The sequence below is a fragment of the Pezoporus wallicus genome, unplaced genomic scaffold (assembly GCF_028554395.1).
Source record: "Pezoporus wallicus isolate ANWC-B61680 ecotype Strahan unplaced genomic scaffold, APGP_CSIRO_Pwel_v1 contig_2908, whole genome shotgun sequence".
NCBI lineage: Eukaryota > Metazoa > Chordata > Aves > Psittaciformes > Psittacidae > Pezoporus > Pezoporus wallicus.
This window is the reverse complement of record NW_026642179.1, coordinates 8,259,040-8,277,091: the sequence shown is the minus strand read 5'-3', so window position 1 is coordinate 8,277,091 and position 18,052 is coordinate 8,259,040. Positions and strand designations below refer to the sequence as shown.

The following is an 18,052-nucleotide window of genomic DNA, read 5'->3' as shown; positions in this document are numbered from 1 at the left end:
ACTCCCAGCACCTGTTTGCTGTGAAATTTCTTGTATGGAATATAATGTATCTGCCTTGTCTTCTGTAAGCACAAGTGGAGGCTTGCCACCAGCTCCTCTGTTCCTAGATAGCTTCTGTTTTATGCATGGGCTTTTAGCATTCAGAGACTTACAACAAAAGTAGCTCTTTCAGTCCTCTCTCCTGCTCTATATTCCTGCTCTACTGATAGCCTAGTTGCTCCTTTGCTTAAGTGGTAACAGAAGATCAGTCCTTTTAGTACTTCTGCCCTCCAGAAAGCTGATTGTGTAGGGAGAAGGATGATCCTGTGCCCACATTTGACCTTTTCTGTTGCCATGTTTACTGAGGAATGGCCTGCCACTCCCTAGGGGAAAGTGGCTCTAAATTGTGTCACTCCAAGAATTTTCTGCAATGACCATTTATATGAAAACTCCCTGAATCTCACCTGAACATAGGTGAGAGGTTTCAAATCTCTTCCAGACCAGATAATCTACTGGTAGTGGAGGGTGCTTTCAGTGTGTGCTTTTGTGTAGCTGAAATGTTGGCTGGATGCTTCAAGACTTGTGGCTTGTCACCTTGTAGCCCATGAGCAGCAATTGCACTAAACCAACAATTTCTTCTCCTTTGCTGTCTTATGGGATAAAGGTCTTTGTTTCCAAGTATGTTGCAAAAGGTGGGCTCTAAAGAGCCTAAATCTGCTTATAAACAAGGCTGGGAGCATTGATCTCAGAACACTTGAAAGCAAGAGTAAGGGTAAGAGCAGAGTCGCATCCAGCTGCAGACAGATGAGCACTGGGGCCCCAGCTAGGATGCGTGTGTCTATGTGATACATTATGATTGCAGACTTACCCAATCCTGGAACAGATTGCTAGAGCTAGTTGCTTACACTATATGGCAGCAGCTACTCTCAGATGATGATACTGGAGGCAAGTCTGTTTGATTACAAAATAGAGCCCTAGTAGAGCAGATGGGAATTGCATGCACATAACAGCAGGCTACAATGGTATTTTAGGTCCCTTTCTTGCATTTACACTAGAACATAGCTGCAGTTCTACAGAGCTTCTAAGCTGCTGGGTAAATTGGGCTTGGACATCTACTGCTTTTGATATGTTCATATGCAGAGCTTTTCCATCCAAGAGCAAGGAGATGCAAACCAGAGCATGAGAAAGTGATCAATAAACACTTCCAGATTCATGGTAAACAAGTAGCTGAAATTCCAAGTGTGGTATAGAAACAGAGTGATGTCCCAGAAGTAGCTATATCCATGAGTGCAGCATCAACTAGGTGGATGCAGGATACTACATGCAGCTTTTAAAGGATTTTATCCTCAAAAGCTTTTAATAAGAGACGGGAGAAACTCTAGATATGATCCTGGAGCGATGCTTCTGGTCACAAGAGTAAGACCACTGTTGGATCAAAAGCATAGAGAAGTATCTTGATCTTCATGACAGGTAGAGTTCTGGATTCTTGAAGGACTTTTAACTAGGGGTGGGATATATTAAAACCGCCTTTAGACCTAACACCACTCTGCTGAAGTCAAAAAACAAACTTATATTTCAAAAGGTTGAGGGTTACCCAAGGGGTAAAATCACAGCAAGTGTAGATTCTTCTGTCTTCAGATCAAGATAGGGTGGTTCTCTGAAGTTATGCATTAATCAGCTCAAGGCTTTGGACTGGTAGGTGAAACCCAAAGTTCTTCTGTGGGAAGCTGAACTATAGAGGATCCAGAGGTTCCTTCTGAACTTAGCTTTCTGAAACTTTGTTTTCTTCCTGACAAGAACTGTTTTCTGGTCACTTTGCCAGTAGCCATATAAAAATACTTTTACCAACTTCCCCTATGCTAATGCTGCCTATTGCTGGGGAATCAAAAGGAAACTTGTTCTATCTCATCTTCTGACAAACCTGTCCTGACCAAACTGATGCAACAGTCCCTGCTTGGCAGAACTGAGTCTTCCATGTTAATACAACATATGATGTAATTTCTGTGACTCTGTAGGTGGGAAAGATGAGCAGCTGGCTCCTCTTTAGGACTGTGCTTGCCAAAATGGCTCTGCAGGCCTCACCCAAGTGAGCAGAGAATAGAGTCTGAAAGCGCTTAGCAAGCAATGTAATACTCTGTAGAAGGAGAAGAAAACTGTCAGGACTAAATCGGGGATGCAGGGATTTAATGATTCAGCTGTTCTGAGGAAGGGAGCAGAGTTCTCCTTGATTTGCAGGAGAGCAAAGACTTTATTCTGATACTGCAGCAACAAAAGCAATGCTTGGCTATCTTCCCCCCCCCTTTTTTCCCCCCTCAATACAGAGCCTGTTATCGAAGACAGCTTTTCCTTCATCTGGGACAAAGGTCCCACACAAAGGCTTCCGACATCTGAGATTTACTCCTGGTGCTGAACTGGATGACTCTACCCAAGCACCTCTTGTCAACATTAACCCCTTTACACCAGAGTCGTATCGACAAATGCTCTTTCTTCCTAATGCCAAGCAGAAGACCAGAGGAGAGCTGTAAGTGAACTACCCTTAAATAACAGGCTGGAAGGAGGCTGTGAGTAGTAATGATGGAGATGGTCTAGTACCTGGACTTGTTTGCTAACAATGAATCATTCACTTCTGTAGTATTCATTGGTGCAGAGCAAACATTATCAGACACACGAAGGTATTAGGAATATAAATAAAGTAAGTTGTTTCCTTTTGTTCAGAAATGTGAGGCACCAACAGCTAACCTCAATGCTATGGCTGTAGGGGAAAATTGTACCTCTCTTTCTTGGCCATGGGTGGAGAGGAACTTGATTCAGTTAGGATTATACCCACAGCTTGGAAGAAATTAGATGCATGTTTGCATGAAATATAGCTTTTAAGATGGGTGCAGGCTATTGCTGACCTGCAGAAGCTCCAGATCTCATCCAGGTTAACCAAGACACAAACACAGTCAAATACCTGTGCACTACAACTCCTGGCCCTGACTGTAACAGATGCACAGCTAGGATTCCCCTTTGAAATCACAGTGGAGCAGTTCTCTTCTTCACTAGGAGCTTGTTGTACAAGGTCATTGTCCAGTGCAGCTTCACCAGTAATAAGGTGGCCAGGAGAATGATGCCCTGAACAATCAATCAGTCCTGTGAGCAGTACTGAAGTTGATATGTGGAGGCTTTCTAACGGAAACAGAAGGCTTCCTAGCCTGGGACTACAGTCTTTAAGGCCTCAACTAGAAAGTGGTTGTATATTAACACTCTACAAAACACACAAGGTTTGGAGGTTCTCTTGAAAAATGTTTTCATTTCAAATCTCAGTTGGATTGCTGCCTTGAAATGATAAATCCAGATTTTCCTAAACTTCTGTTATAGGAGGGATCCTGATCCAAGAAGTAAAACAAAACGGGAGCTACCTACACTGGTGAGTGTCTGTATATTTCACCCCCACAGATGGAGTAAGATGCTTGTAAAGATTTGGTGCTTGATGAAATCTATTCTGCTTTTGGAGTATAAATCACGGTGGCAGATCTGACACTTTGACAAGTAAGCCTAAAAACTCATTGATTTTTGGTCAGGAGGTCTTTCTAGGAAATAGAATGTAATTTAGGTTCCTTAGGGAGAACTGTACTGCTGTATTATTGAGTTGGTGTAAATAGTGACTGTACCTTTGTGGTTTGAAAAAGCAGGTTTATTGCTGTTTGTATGAATTGGTGTACTGAGCATCTTTGGATACTTCTATATTGCAAATAATATATGGATCTGCACTGCAAAAACACAAGTGGTGAGCTGAACAGCTCTGGTGTGGGCAAGTACTGAAGGCAGAGTTTCAATTGCAGTAGTTACAATGGCAAACTTCTGAAGCAAGGCAGCAAGTTCTGTACTTCAGTAGGAAAATGTCCAGCTGCAGGGTGTCTGTGCATCTTGGGGCCCAAGGGAAGGTCCCTTCACAGATTATGTAGCTACAGGACAGCAAATGCTGTCTTGCAATTCAAACCTAAGTTCTCTTGCTGTTCTTGATGTCTGTGCTTTCCTGGCAAGTCTCAGTGGTAGGGTGTGCTGACCTGGCTGCATGGGGCAGGGTGTAAGGTATCATGTACCCCCACTTGCACTGGCAGAGATGGGCAGCTGGTGTGGGAAACCGTATCTTGCAGCCTTCTTCCTTATTCCCAATTTATCTGGGGGAAGGTACTCATCCAGCTGGTTTATGGAAAGCAAGCCAAGCCTGAATTAAATATCTGACTTCAGATGAGGAAAGAATCTCAATTTTCCTGAGCAGCTCCTTGAAGGAAGTCTCTTGTCTTGTGAAAGTAAGTAGAATTGTTCATTGTAATTGTGAAATACTTAGGCTTACTAAAGAATAATGGTACCCTCTGGCCGACGAGACTGGTATTGCAGAAAAACTTATCTGCATGGAAAAAATACAGCAGCAGACTAAATATTCTACTAGGTAATACCCGGGGCTACCACAATTTATATCCCCCCCCCGGAAGAAAGCCTCAAATGACTTACTGAAATATTCTGATGAAGTGCTGATTAGAATGAATATGTAATATAGACACATAATTGTGTACTAGTAAGTATCTTTATTCCCTGAGCTTTTTAAGATACTATAAAATATAGCTGCCTTATGAAATACAACCTGCTGTGAAGGGTTGCTGGTTTGTACGAGCCACATCTTGCTGGCTGTGGGGACCAACTCTTTACTCCCACTTTTAAGGTCATATATACCATATACTACAGCAATCACAGAAGGGGTTTCTGTGGAAACCAGTGTGCAGAAACTAAGAGATGCAGGAGGATGAAGAGAAGTTACTTAGTTCACTCTCTCATTGTTCACTTCATGCTTCACTGCTTATCTCTTCTTTACTTATCTCCCCTTCAGTTATTTTCCTGTCGGTTGGCATCATGCTACAAGCAGTACCAGCAGCTCCTATTTCCCTAATGACCCTTAGTGTAGCAATAATGATGTTCCAGCTGTTCTGCAGGCTTTCAGCCTTTTGTGGAGAAGTGGCTCCTGGTGAGAAATTGTTGGGAATACAAACAGATACACTGAGATCTGCTAAACTGCTATTAGTCAACAGCTGGTACTTCGAACATGATGAGAGCCTGAAATCGTGCAGAACGTCCTTGCTGCAGGCTGCCTTAGATGCCAGAGTAAAGCAGTTCTTGCATAGCTGTGGTTGCATTAAGCCAACACAATGAGCTTCTCTTCTGAGCTCAAAGTAGGCAATAGCACTTGTTTAAAGAAGTTCAGTATAGGAGTCTAATTCAGAGGTACTGGATGTCCATCTAGCAAGGCTGGTAATGGGTTGTCTTGAGCCTGCAGTAGCTGGGCAGAAGACAAATATTTTGTTGGTGCCTGCTGTTCATCCCTGACTCTGTTAGCCGCAGGTCTAGAAAATGGGCAGGGTGGCAAAGAGAAAAGGCGTGTGTGATGGTCATAACTCAAGGAGGCTTAGGCACATACAATGAGCTGACCACCTTTGTCAGGTGGTCAGGAAAAAAGCACAACATGCTTAAGTGAAAGGGAGCATTTCAAGAAGGAACTTTCACAATGGGAAAGGGAGCAACATGGGTGCTTTGTGACAACAAGCGCACACCAGCTCTAAAAACATGATGGGTGTTAATATCTAAATATCTAAACTCATACTTGCCTTGTTTTTGTGACCTTGTAGAGATACCCTCTGAAAGAGAGCAACATGGTTTCCCGTTACAAGAAGGAGTTCCTGGAGCTAGAAAGAATTGGTGTGGGGGAATTTGGCTCTGTCTACAAGTGCATCAAACGCCTTGATGGATGTGTTTATGCCATCAAACGCTCCAAAAGGCCTCTGGCAGGATCCTCTGATGAGTGAGTGTGCTAGCTAGAAACTGCCAGATGAAATGATGGGCATGTTCTTGGGAGGTGTGATGGGAGGGAGTGTGGATGTAAAGGTATCTGAGGGGTGGCATAAGCAAAAACTGGCTGCTATTGCATTGCCAAGAAATAGCAGGGAGAATGGGGGAAGTTACCACTTTAGGACTATCAGATATAAATGCCTGAGAAAGGGAAGAAGCCACATACATTGCAAAGAGAGATGACAGCTTACCTGAACTCCTCATGTCCATGCAGCTGGTATCTTTAAAGTAACTGTCAGACAGCTGATTTGTGGTATGTCCCTGCCCTGCTGTGCAGCCAGCACTGCTTACATTGACCAGCTAATGTTGTCCTGCGTGCTAAAGCAAAGCTTTTGAAGCTGCCTTTACCTCTTTAACAAGACTTGCTCAGTGATTTGTGTTTTTGACAGCTGCTCAGTACATTTGAGCATGGCTAAGTTTTGCTTCAGCAGCTGTGAGAGCCAGACAGTCTGCCAAAACCGAACAGAAAGTTCTAAACACCTCTACTTTCCCTTTCCCAAGCCAGGCTGCAAACCAGGCTTCCCCTTCTCGTCCCAAGCAGTCACACCCTGTCACACTGCTTTCCCTGTGCATGCTTCTCCAGGCACGTGGCACTGCGCGAGGTTTATGCTCATGCTGTCCTTGGACACCACCCCCATGTTGTACGCTACTACTCGGCATGGGCAGAGGATGACCACATGATCATCCAAAATGAGTACTGTGATGGTAAGAGCTGTGGTGTTGTTAAAGCCTGAGGTCTTGGGATGGGTGCAGGTACCTGCTTTTGTACTTGAATATGGAACATTTTGGTTTACAATTAGGCCAGCTGCATTGGGGCTACAGTGCCATGGAGAATCCAGTAAGGGTTCATAATATTTAGACAAACCTCTGAATGGTGCTAATGCCTTACAAGTAGTGAATACCCTGTAATTTGTGGGAATTTAAGACCTGTTCGTCTGTATTGGCTGGCCTGGGAGAAGTATTCCTCATGCTGATGCTTAGAGCTGTGTCTGGGACCGCTCAGGTAAAAGCTGATCTGAGTGACTCGAGCAGGTAAGCTAAGTGCATGTATCTTGGAAACAAACCCTTCTTAATGGAGGAGAATAATGATCTGAAGAATGACTAGTGCTCAACAGCTGCAAAGGAACTGAGCTAAATAATGAGGTAAACTATAAGTGGGGTGCTGCAGGCAGGGTGGTACACTTGTACTTGAGTTTGCCCTTGGCAAACTCCCAAACACTGGGAGACGTTGTAAAAGACACCTCTGCTACCAGAGGAACTGAAGGCAAATATGTAGCTCTCATCTTTCAACTGCTTCTGCAGTCCTGGGACTCAGTGATGAGTGGTGATATCTGTTTGGAGTAATGACATCAAATCTGGTGGAGGTAACCATCAAATTAGTTATCATTGCTGCAGCACTGATGCATTTCTTGTGTTGTAGAGGATGAAAACCAGAGACCAAAGGAAAGGTGATGAAATGCAAGTTGATGAGGAAGAAGGGTTACGGCACTGGCTAGTCCTGAAATAGCCAGAGTGCCTTGACGGAGACCCACAAAGCTCTTTTGTGTGCCAGATGTTACATTCCTCAATCAAATCTGCCAGCGGGAGCTTAACTTCCTTGCTCCACCATTCACATACCTGTTTTTTTTTTGCCTGTTAGCATGGGAAAAGTAACTTTTACACTTTTGGCATGCAGCAGCATCACTATCAGGTCAGCCTTTCTGGTGCTGTAGTTAGAACTGCAGTTGCTCAGTCTTTGGCTAGCAGAAAGGCTGAAGCCAAATGGTGATATCCTAGTTTGATCACTAGAGCGTATGTAACTGGTCTGGCCAGGGTTTGTCACTAGGAAGCCTGCACTTTCTCTGGGCAACAGTTTCTACTAAGCTGTTTTGAACATGCTGCTCCATAAAATCTTTGTCAGGTCTGACTGACCATTTTTCACCTAGGTGGGAGTCTCCAGGATGTGCTGCTGGAAAATGCAAAGCTTGGCCACTATTTCTCAGAAACAGAGCTGAAAGAAATATTGTTACAAGTCTCCATGGGGCTAAAATACATCCACAACTCTGGCCTTGTGCACCTGGATATCAAACCCAGTAAGTATAGCACTCCCCTTCTTTGTGGAGGGGTCTCCAAGTGATGCTCCAGGGACAGCACCTGTAACAGGTCCTTCTGGCTGGACCTATTACAATGCCTCTAAGGAAAGAGGACTTTGCCTTACAAGGTGAATGTCTTGTGTTTTTTTTTTTTGGTTTGGTGTTTGATCTTGTCATTATTGCTGATCTGAGACTGAGACTTTGCTGACACTTGGCAGCATTTTACTTCTGTCTCACCATCTTCGTAATCCTAGCTCATGGGAATCGCTTTGATACTGGTGGAGCGAGTAGGGCTGCTAATGACGATGATGATCCTTATTTGCAGTTGTCTAGTTCCACGACACTTGACCTTTGCATGTGAGAGCTGATGAGTGAATATTCATTGTACCTACTGTGAGAGATTAAGTTCCTGCAAAAAAAAATAGTACAAGCTTTTCTCTCTGCAGCTGAGGATGGGTACCCCCAGGGCACTACTCTCCCCAGTGTCACATAGTTATATTCTTACAGGGGAGCTCACTTTTCCTGATGAAAGTGCTTCCGTCCTGGGGTGGGGGCAGAGGGGAGGGGTGGGAAAGTTGGTAACACTGGGATATTTTATGCATAAGATACAGCTGTCTTTTGCCAGCTATATTGCTGAGTATGTGAGCTGGGCAGAAAGCAGACTAACAGGTGGGAAGCATGTATGTAGTTTCTCTGGCTGCAAAGCTTAACTAGCTTAACTGTGATTTCTTACAAAGCTGTCAGGCTGCTGCAGTGTGGCTGCTGCTATCACGCAACTGCTGAACTTCACTGTCTTGCAGGTAATATCTTCATCTGTCACAAGCCGGCAGTTTTGAGCCCAGCTGGGCAGGATGAGAGCGACAGCGAAGATGAATTCTCTTCTAGTGTGGTGTATAAGATTGGTAGGTTTAAGCCCACTTTACAACCGGCTTAAGATTAGGGCTACTCACCACTGCTTGATATTGCTTTGTCCTGCTGGCTGAAGAGACTTGCATAATAAACTGTGAACACAGTCCTGAATGCTTTTGCTACTTACCAGAATTAATTCCTTTAAAGAGACAAGTCCTAGAAAACTCATGTGCTTGTTTCCAAGCCCAGATTCCTGAGTAGGTGCAAGCTTGCTCTCTTACACAATATTTCCCAATTGATCTGCTGATGCCTATGAAATATAAGCTTTTATTGACGGACACCTACAGTTTGCTACATTGGTTGCTTGTTCTTTCTCAGGTGACCTTGGTCATGTGACATCAGTAACAAACCCCCAGGTGGAGGAAGGAGACAGACGGTTTTTGGCTAATGAGATTTTGCAAGAGGTACTGCTGCTGGCAGGGTGGTGAGAAGTGGGCAGAGACCAATTACAGTAAAATCATTACTCTGACATATTCCTTGCCTTATTTCCTCTTTTGTCCGGTCTGGCTGTGAAATTGGCAAAACTAACACTTTAAGAACAGTACAGGCATAGGGCTTGTCAAGAATATTTAACATACCTTGTAAGTAACTTTATCACTAAATTACTACAACTATTGAATGGGACAAAGCCTTTTATCAGTTTGGAGACACTTCATATACACACCCAGATGAGACTGAACTACTGGATGTGATTACTGAAGATTAAACGGGGGAAGTTTAGATTGGATATAAGGAAGAAATTCTTTACTGTAAGGGTGGTGAGGCACTGGAATGGGTTGCCCAGGGAGGTTGTGAATGCTCCATCCCTGGCAGTGTTCAAGGCCAGGTTGGACAGAGCCTTGGGTGCCACGGTTTAGTGTGAGGTGTCCCTGCCTATGGCAGGGGGTTTGGAACTAGATGATCTTAAGGTCCTTTCCAACCCTAAGTATTCTATGATTCTATAATATATGATCCCAGGTAGATGCCTTGTACAACAAGCACTGATCAGATAGTGTGGAGAGGTGGGAGGCACAACACACCTCTTACATTGGCTGTGGTTTTGCCACTGTGGTCAGTGAACAAGAAGGGAATCAAAAGGTAACAACCAGCCTGGATGTGTTCATCAGCTCAGGTGTTTAAGTGACAGGATCTTTTTGTGCTGCAAACAGATGAGGAACCATTAGGTCCATACATCACATACGTTCTTTAGTGTGAGTTGGGCATGGCTACCGTATTCCCTTGTGGTGTAGGCTGGAGGCACGCATTTGTTAGGCCATCCTCTGGATTTGTTGGGATGATCCTAATGTGGGCTACAAGCTCCTCATGACTGGGTGAAAGCCAATTTGCTGTTAGTTACCAATGTTATCTGCTATCAGTGTTTTTATCCTAAAAAGAAGAAAACTAACTGGGATGGTGAAGGCAGTGTTGTATGTATATTTGTTTGGCTGTTTCTATTTGAGTTTGTACCCCAACCCACCTTTGTTCAGTGCATCAGGATGTTCCCTTTCCATATCGGTTTTTTCTCTTTGCAGCAATACTGCTGTTTGCCGAAGGCAGACATCTTTGCCTTGGCACTCACAGTAGCACTAGCAGCTGGCACAGCACCACTGCCTCACAACGGGGCCATGTGGCACCATATCCGCAAAGGCAATATCCCACCGATCCCCCAGAAGCTTCCTCAACACTTTCTGGAACTACTCAAGGTGAAGAAATAGTCTTGACAGGGTGGAGGCTTTTCCAGTTGGCATGTGACTAGAGGGAGTGTTAAACCCTGAATTCCTCTGCCTTCCAGCTCATGATCCATCCCGACCCAGTGGAAAGACCTTCTGCCATGGCTCTTACTAAACATCCAGTTCTCCGTCCTTCACGTGGAAAAGCAGTGCAGCTCCAGAAGCAGCTAAACGTGGAGAAGTGCAAGACTGCCATGCTGGAAAGGTAAGGCTGGCTTCAGCATGAAGGCAAGAAGACATGGGCGTGACAAATGCTGGTCACCAGTAGTGTTGGGAGACCAAAAGTGCAGAAAGACCCAGTCAGCTCCTTTGCCTGGAGCTGGGAGGGTGATGCGAGGACCTGTAGTGCCCAAGCAGCTGTGGCTCACTTCTCACTTGGAGGAGTTGGCTAAATTAGAGCAGTGAACTTGGATGCTTATGGCAAACTGGTGATGGAAATTACTGATACAATATACAGCCAATGGGCAATAAGAGGAATCTACACTGCACTGAGACACTGGTCTAGCACAGCAGGAAGAGAAGTTCCAGGTGGTGGCAATAATCCTCTTTCCCCTTGCTCCCTCTCACTGCTCTTGGCAGTAACATTTTGAGGTACTGGGATTTAGGATCTGCCCCATGACCCCTCTTAGCACAACAGTCAGCTGGGGAATAGGTTTTCCATGTAGACAGGACAGAATATGCTCTGGAAGCCAGGCATTAGGGAGAAAAGGCAATAGAAAAGAAGCATGTGCTTTTAGGTATTTGTGCTGCATGAGATGACTCTGATCAAAGTTCCACCATTCACAAATCTGAAAAAAACGGAGTGAGGGACCCTTCACAGTGATGCCAGTGTGTTGCTAACCTGATGCGTAACTTTCTTTTGTTAAACCTTCAAAGCTGATCTGTTCTGAAGTAGATTAGGTATTTACAGAGTTTCTTCATCTCGCCCTTTGGGGTGGAAAGTCGCCCTTCTCCAGCAATGCTGGAGTACTGCAGTAACCCCCTTGAGTAAGATTGTTCATAGCTTTCTTCTGCAGCTGATGGGGATTTTCTTCCTCTCCTCTCCCGTCTCCCCCCCCCCCCCCTGCAGGGAACTTAAAGCAGCCCGCCTTGCCCAGACCCTCATGAAGGACCAGCCCTTAGGAAGTGTCAAGTTGCAGCAGTCTGAAACCTCTCCTAAGCACAACAAGCGCCTGGTGGGAGGGAAGAGCTGTCGCTCATTTAGCTTTACTTTGGGTTACTGAACTTGTGTTGTCCAAAAAGCTCTGAATGGCTCTGTGAAAGCAGAGGGTATGCACAGACCAATGCCCCATATTAGCTCTCCCTGTTGTGGTTTTCGGTTCCCTCATTAGTTACCATGAAACATTGGCTGAGGGAAGAATGACTAGTTTACAAGTGTCAGATCATGAGATAAATTATTGTCCTCTCTATCTTACCTAATTTCTTGTGTAATTGGTCTTCTTCTAGACTAAGAATACCTTTGCTGTACAAGGAAAAGGATGGCATTTCCTCTACTCATTTCCCTCTTTAGTTGGGGCCTGTTACTTATGTTTTTTGTAGTCTTAATGCCTGGCCACCTGTGTATCTTTAGAGGGGAGATAGTGGCTGTACATGAAGACAGCATCCACACTGGGTCCTCCTAGGAGTGAGGAGCTAGAGACTATGATAGACAGTTCTAACTACACATCAGGAGACAGACTGGTTACTGGCAATTGGAGAGGCATTTCACTAGGGAGGACAAGAAGGAAACACTTTTGAGTTAAGGAGCCTTACTTGTGGAAGTTGATGGAAAACTTTCCCTCCCTCAGCTTCCAGCAATAAGCACAAAATCCTCTAACTGGTTAAACTCTTGCAGACTAGCCCTTGATGCTTGACTTGTTTTATGCCTGTCAGCAAGGACTCCTTGCCTGAAGTGGGGTAAATTACTGTGGTGTGCTGGTAGATGGGTCTCTACCTATTTCCCTTCCGTATCTTGCATAGGGTGAAACTACCTGCCTGCGGCCTTCTAGGAAATCAGAAAATTTGTGGGTTTTTCTTTTTTAATTGCCCATGTAAAATGTGCGTGCGCTAAATCTCACCCCCCTGCTAAATGTAACTTCCTCAGTCCTTGCTGGCCGCATGTCTACCTGTGGCAGTCGGACACGAATGCTGTGCTGGTACCACGGAGAAGCTAAAGTTGGTAACTCAGTTATTTTCGGGTTTTACTTAAGTTAGTTTTCAAACGTCGCTTTTAGAATGTGTTAGACCCTACCCTTTAAGAAGGGAAACGTGCAAATAAAGATTTTAATTCTTTTTACCTACGACACCATGCCTCCCTTGCTCTTTCTCTCCTTGCGCCTCCCTCCGCGCCCCAGGCTCTCTCGGTCACACGCAGCCCGCCCCTTTCCCACACGCGGTGCTCAGCACTTTCTCGCCCCCCGGGCCTCTGTCCCCGCGGCCCTCCGCAGACCCGCCGGCGGGGTCTGAGGGCCGCGTTTCCTGCCGGACCCTCTTTGGAGAGGACCCGTGGTTTCCCGTTCCGTTTCCGTTCCTCGGCGAGGCTGCGGCGGGAGAGGTGCAGAGGGCGGGGGGTCGGGCGGGAGCGGGCGGCCGGCCGGACGGGACCGGGCGCACTCCGCCGCTGCTTTAGCCCTGCTTTTCCCTCCTCAGGCACGGCGGCATGTTGCGAAGACCAGCGTGGCAGGTAGGGCCGTGCGGGGCGGCTTAATGGGTCCGTAAGGGCTGGGCTGCGGCCCCGGCGGGAGCTTGGCCCTGGATTTACGTCCCCGGGATGCCCGCAACGCAGCCGGGTCGCTCGGGGCGGGGGAACGGCGGACCGCCTTGGGGCAGGGTGATGGTGGCGGCGGCGCGAAGCAGCCCCAGCTCTTTCTCCCGCCGCGGGGCTTGTAATAACCCTTTCTCCGGGCACGGGAAACCCGGGACCCCGAACCCGCGCCCCGCGGCAGGGAGGCCGCTCGCCTCAGCACTGCGAGCCGCCCGGCCTGGAGGAGCGCTCCGCTCTGGGGCGGGGCCTCGGCTTTTTCTGCCCGAACCGGCGCGGTTCTACCTTTAGGAAAGAAAGTTTGGATTCTCCCGTGGGACTGCAGGTGGTGTTTATGTTATTTCTGGAAAAATATGTGGCGCTACCCATGAAGAACAGAGGGGGATTCTGTTTGCACTCGTGCTCTGTAAACAGTGCGAATGCTGGACATTAATTACTCAGCTACTGAAAAAACAATGCATTAAAAGACGTGGCTTGCACATGGAATGAGTCTTAGATTTGCATCTGCATCAATGAACCATGCAGGGATATCAAAGAACTTTAGTTTTGCAAGTTGTGTTTAGCTCCTTTGTTTAGTACAGGACTGCCAGCCTCGCCTTCCTTTAAGTTTTGCAACCACTTGTAACAGAAGATGGGCTTTTCTTGCAGTTGCTGTATGTGGGTCTCTTGCAGAGGTGTTCCTGGGCTCTTATTGTCTCCTACTTTCCACTAGGACATTATATTTGCCAGAATCAAGTCAGTTCCTTTTCTTTTTCTCACTTGTGTTTAGCTGCAGCACTTGGGTTTTTGTGTCCTTGATTTGCTGGTTGCTTGGGAACCAGGGGTTATCAGTGCCTCATTGTATTCCGTACAGCGATAGGTAGAAGTACATTTGGGGCACATTGGGTTAATTTCTGAAGTGAAGCAGAAAGTTGGTGAAACTGTCAAAACTGTGTTTGTTTCCAAAACCCAAAGCTCAATGAACTAAACAACCCCCCTGCTTCAACCCTTTCCTGTTATGTACTACAGAAGAGCGGTAATTACCACATGTCTCAGAAATAATTGTTGGAGACATACCTTTAGGCCAGTCTTTTTCGTAGATAGCTTATTAACCCCAGTTTAACCAGATATATTTTTAAATAATCCTATTAGTTTCATGTAGCTGAATGGTTTTCTTCTCTCAGTCCCCCTGTAAGTGGCCCCAAAAGAATGTACTTGCAGAACCTCTGTGTTTAGAAAATGAGGTGCAAAAGCACATGGATACTGTTCATACTTTGTATCTTGGAAACTGACATCTGTCTGTTCCTTCAGGTGCTTCGACAGTTTGTAAGACATGACTCTGATGCAGTTAGTACATTGGTACTCGAAAGATGTAAGTAGCTCCTGAGATGAACTGTAGATGTTACTCTGTGTGGTTTTTATCTCAGTTTTAGAAAGGCCAGGAGAAAATCAGATAGGAGTGGTAGCTTCTGAATGCAGTAATGAAGAATGCGTTGTTTCAAATAAACCCTCTTAAGAAGCTTTTTATCTGGTCTTTGGTAAGTCAAGCAGTCATTAAGGGGGAACGCAAAAAAGCCCTGACATGGAGTACAACCTGTAAAAGGCATGTAGCTGTGCTTTATTAGTGGCAGTGGCTTGGGTGTGCTGCTGTTATGTGTTCTCATACCTGCCTTTAGGTGTCTTGTGCTTGTTTCTCAGAATCCCATGTGCCTGGGGGACTTGTGTGGGTGCTTCTGCCCCAGCATGATTTGCTCCAGGTGTACGCTTTAGACTTTGCCATTCAATTCACGCACTCATTGTGCAAGAATGACGCTTCCCTGACCACCTCCAATTGTCCTGTAACAAGGAGAAGGAATAAATTGTGACCACCTAGTCCTGGTATCTGTGTAAAAACAAGTGACCACCTAATTTAAAGAATAGGGTGTAATAATGCTATCTTCTTGTTTTTAAGATACTGTTTTAAGGACAAAACAATGCAATGCTATGGTCTCATTATGTCAGGTAAATGCAGAATAGTCTCAAGTGACATTTGGTTGTGTCTGTCAAAAAGATAACAAAGAAACAAAGAATGAAGAACCTTTAGCTTTCTAAATGAGCTTATTCAGCAGTGATAATGATAGTAGAGGCACAGTCAACCATCTGCAGGGCCTGACTAAGCCAAAAGTCACAAGAGCTTGAAAAATGGCTAGGAGGTGCAGAAAGGAATTTTTCTGGCCCTTGACAAAACCTGCAGACTTACGACTTGCCGTGATTAGAAACATCGTAATTCACCTCTATATGTATTTACTGTCTCATGTTTCAGCCATGAATCGTGTTCAGTTACTTGGTCGGGTTGGACAGGACCCTATCATGAGGCAAGTGGAAGGAAAAAATCCCGTTACCATATTTTCTCTTGCAACCAATGAGATGTGGCGAACAGGGGAAAGTGAGGTAAACCAGGGAGGTGAGTCTGCAATGAGCAATGTTCTTCTGCTGTGTTTCAAGGTCATCTGCATATTTGGTAGCACCATGCTTTGTCTTCAGGCTGCCATCTCTCAGGTGCAGAGAAATTCCTTTGAGGTCAGTAGAGAAGCTGTTGCATTTATGTGTCTTACTGATCCCCAGCAGCATGTACTGAAGAGAGGTCTGCATATCGGCCTTCCTCCAGAGGAGGGGAATGAGTGTTGAGTTGTAGTTTTTCACTGCTGGGGTTGCCAGAGGTGTAGCAGGTTCCATACTATTATTTATATTCCAGGAGGAGGGGGGAGAAAAGAAGAATGATGTTGTTTTTTTTCTTTGATTCTTCCATCAGTCTAAGGCTACAGATGTCACTTTCTTTCTCCAACTTTTGTTCAGTGTGGTGTGTGTGAGGAGTTAAAAAATTGTAGTATGAGCACTGGCTTCCAGGAAAACTGATTGCTTGGTTTGAGCTGTGTTTCTGCACGATACTTCCGTTTGGATGCACATGAGTGGAACACTGAGTTCTAGTATGAAGAGGGAGACTGAATGCTCAAATCACTTTTCATAATTTGAGAACACCAACACATTGAAACTAACTTCTGAGATTTGCATCAAAAAGAGGATTTAGCATCCAAGTTTGCTATTTTTATGTAACAGGTGATATCAGTCAGAAGACGACATGGCACAGGATCTCTGTCTTCAGACCCGGCCTCAGGGATGTTACCTATCAGTATGTGAAGAAGGGGTAAGTGAATAACAAATGTGGTTGAGGATTTAATGCCCTAATAATCAATTAATGCAGTAACTATGGTGACCAGAAGCTATGCTCAGATAGAAGTGTCCTAAAGTAAGTTAGCAGACCTGCTTCAAACGACTGATGCAAAAGCCTATATATGCAGAAACAGGAGAAAACAGCAGTACAGTTCTCTGACAAGAACCATATTCTTGATTTTTTTTTTTTTTTCAGTGCTCGAATCTTTGTTGAAGGGAAGATAGACTATGGTGAATATACCGATAAAAACAACGTGAGGCGTCAGGCCACAACAATTATAGCAGGTAAGGAACAACACACTAAGGCCTACCTTGCCCTTTTAAAATGGAGAATGGGTGGAGGACCTTTGAAGTAGAGCGTGGCTTGTCTTATCCTCAGTTTCATCACCTGAGGATTTTGAGAGAATGAATAGGCTGTACCACTAGGTGTCCTCTGGCACCAGTTGGGAAGACACAGAAAATGAGAGCATGTAGTTGCAAACTGTTGCATCTTTTGCTCATGCAAACCACTTGGTGCAGGAGGTATACACTGTGTGGAAGGACCAATTTTAAGGACTTCTATTTGTGAAAGATACTCTATGTGGGGGTGACTTGGTGGAGACTTTAGAAAGACCTCAGTTGGGTAGACAGTAGTAGAAGAGCACAGAACGGATAGGGAGTAGACTTGTCCCTTGGGTAGACATGAAGAGAACTGGGAAACTCAACTTTTTCTGTTTATGGAGGGCTAAAATAATTGGGTAGTACAACAAACATTTCTGAAGGATAAATGGAAGAAGGGAAGAAGGAAAAAAATAAACCCAACCACAATTCTGGATGTTCAGCTCTGCAGCCCCTATAAAACAATAGTAATCAGACTTTCACATGAACAGTTCACCTAGCAGGGCTGTAGGTTGATGTTGATAAACAGCTGGAGGGGAGAAGCCAGTCTCTTTTTTTAATTAGTATTTATCCTAATGGCTTATTCTTCATGTTCAATATCGCCAGACTCAAGATGCTTTAGAATTACCGAGGCTTAATGAAAAACAAGCTTATAGGCCTGTAGGCTGATGACATGGTAGCACATACTGAAAACAACGAAGAAAAAAAAAGGGGATAAGCTGTAACTGATAGAGATCATAGTCAAAGAATTAAACCATTATTTTTAATGTTTCTGGTATCTTTGACTTCAGCAGCTTTTCATCAGGTTTAGGACATTTGTTTCATAGTATATATAGTCACCTTGAATTGTCAGCTTTTTAGGGGATCAGAGCAAGAACCCTGTATCTAACACTTTTATGATCTGCTGTTTTCCAAAATACACATCTTTGCAGCTTATTTTAACACTAATATGTTGCCTTTGTGGGTGTGCGGGTTTGCAACAGAGCAAAACAGTCCTGAAGATTAAATTTTATTTGTGTCTTTTCAGATAATGTGATTTTCCTGAGTGACAGTGGTATGAAAGAAAAGGTGTGAGGTCATTAGTGCTTGGACCCAGGCCATGTCATTCCTTCTGTTTTACAGTGCTTCATAATTCTGTAATCATGTATGTTGCTGTAGTTTCTTTAAAAAGTAAATAAAATCTTTGATACCTA

General features: G+C 44.8%; 1 protein-coding gene across 2 annotated transcripts in view; it reads left to right on the top strand.

Annotated features, from left to right (window-relative positions):
• WEE2 (WEE2 oocyte meiosis inhibiting kinase) overlaps positions 1-18,052 on the top strand; it is a 23,422-nt gene extending 5,370 nt beyond the window's left edge. The window contains exons 2-16 of one of the 2 annotated variants that reach the window (XM_057427843.1): positions 2,301-2,500; positions 3,340-3,388; positions 5,643-5,815; positions 6,446-6,567; positions 7,788-7,934; positions 8,735-8,836; positions 9,162-9,247; positions 10,355-10,525; positions 10,615-10,757; positions 13,181-13,214; positions 14,583-14,643; positions 15,574-15,714; positions 16,368-16,455; positions 16,678-16,766; positions 17,887-18,052. In XM_057427843.1, the coding sequence (XP_057283826.1) occupies positions 2,301-2,500; positions 3,340-3,388; positions 5,643-5,815; positions 6,446-6,567; positions 7,788-7,934; positions 8,735-8,836; positions 9,162-9,247; positions 10,355-10,525; positions 10,615-10,757; positions 13,181-13,214; positions 14,583-14,643; positions 15,574-15,714; positions 16,368-16,455; positions 16,678-16,766; positions 17,887-17,933 (1,653 nt within the window). In that variant the 3' untranslated portion in view covers positions 17,934-18,052. Of the gene's footprint in view, positions 1-2,300; positions 2,501-3,339; positions 3,389-5,642; positions 5,816-6,445; positions 6,568-7,787; positions 7,935-8,734; positions 8,837-9,161; positions 9,248-10,354; positions 10,526-10,614; positions 10,758-11,621; positions 11,940-13,180; positions 13,215-14,582; positions 14,644-15,573; positions 15,715-16,367; positions 16,456-16,677; positions 16,767-17,886 lie in introns of those variants that run through there. The other variant, XM_057427841.1, reaches the window with a different exon arrangement.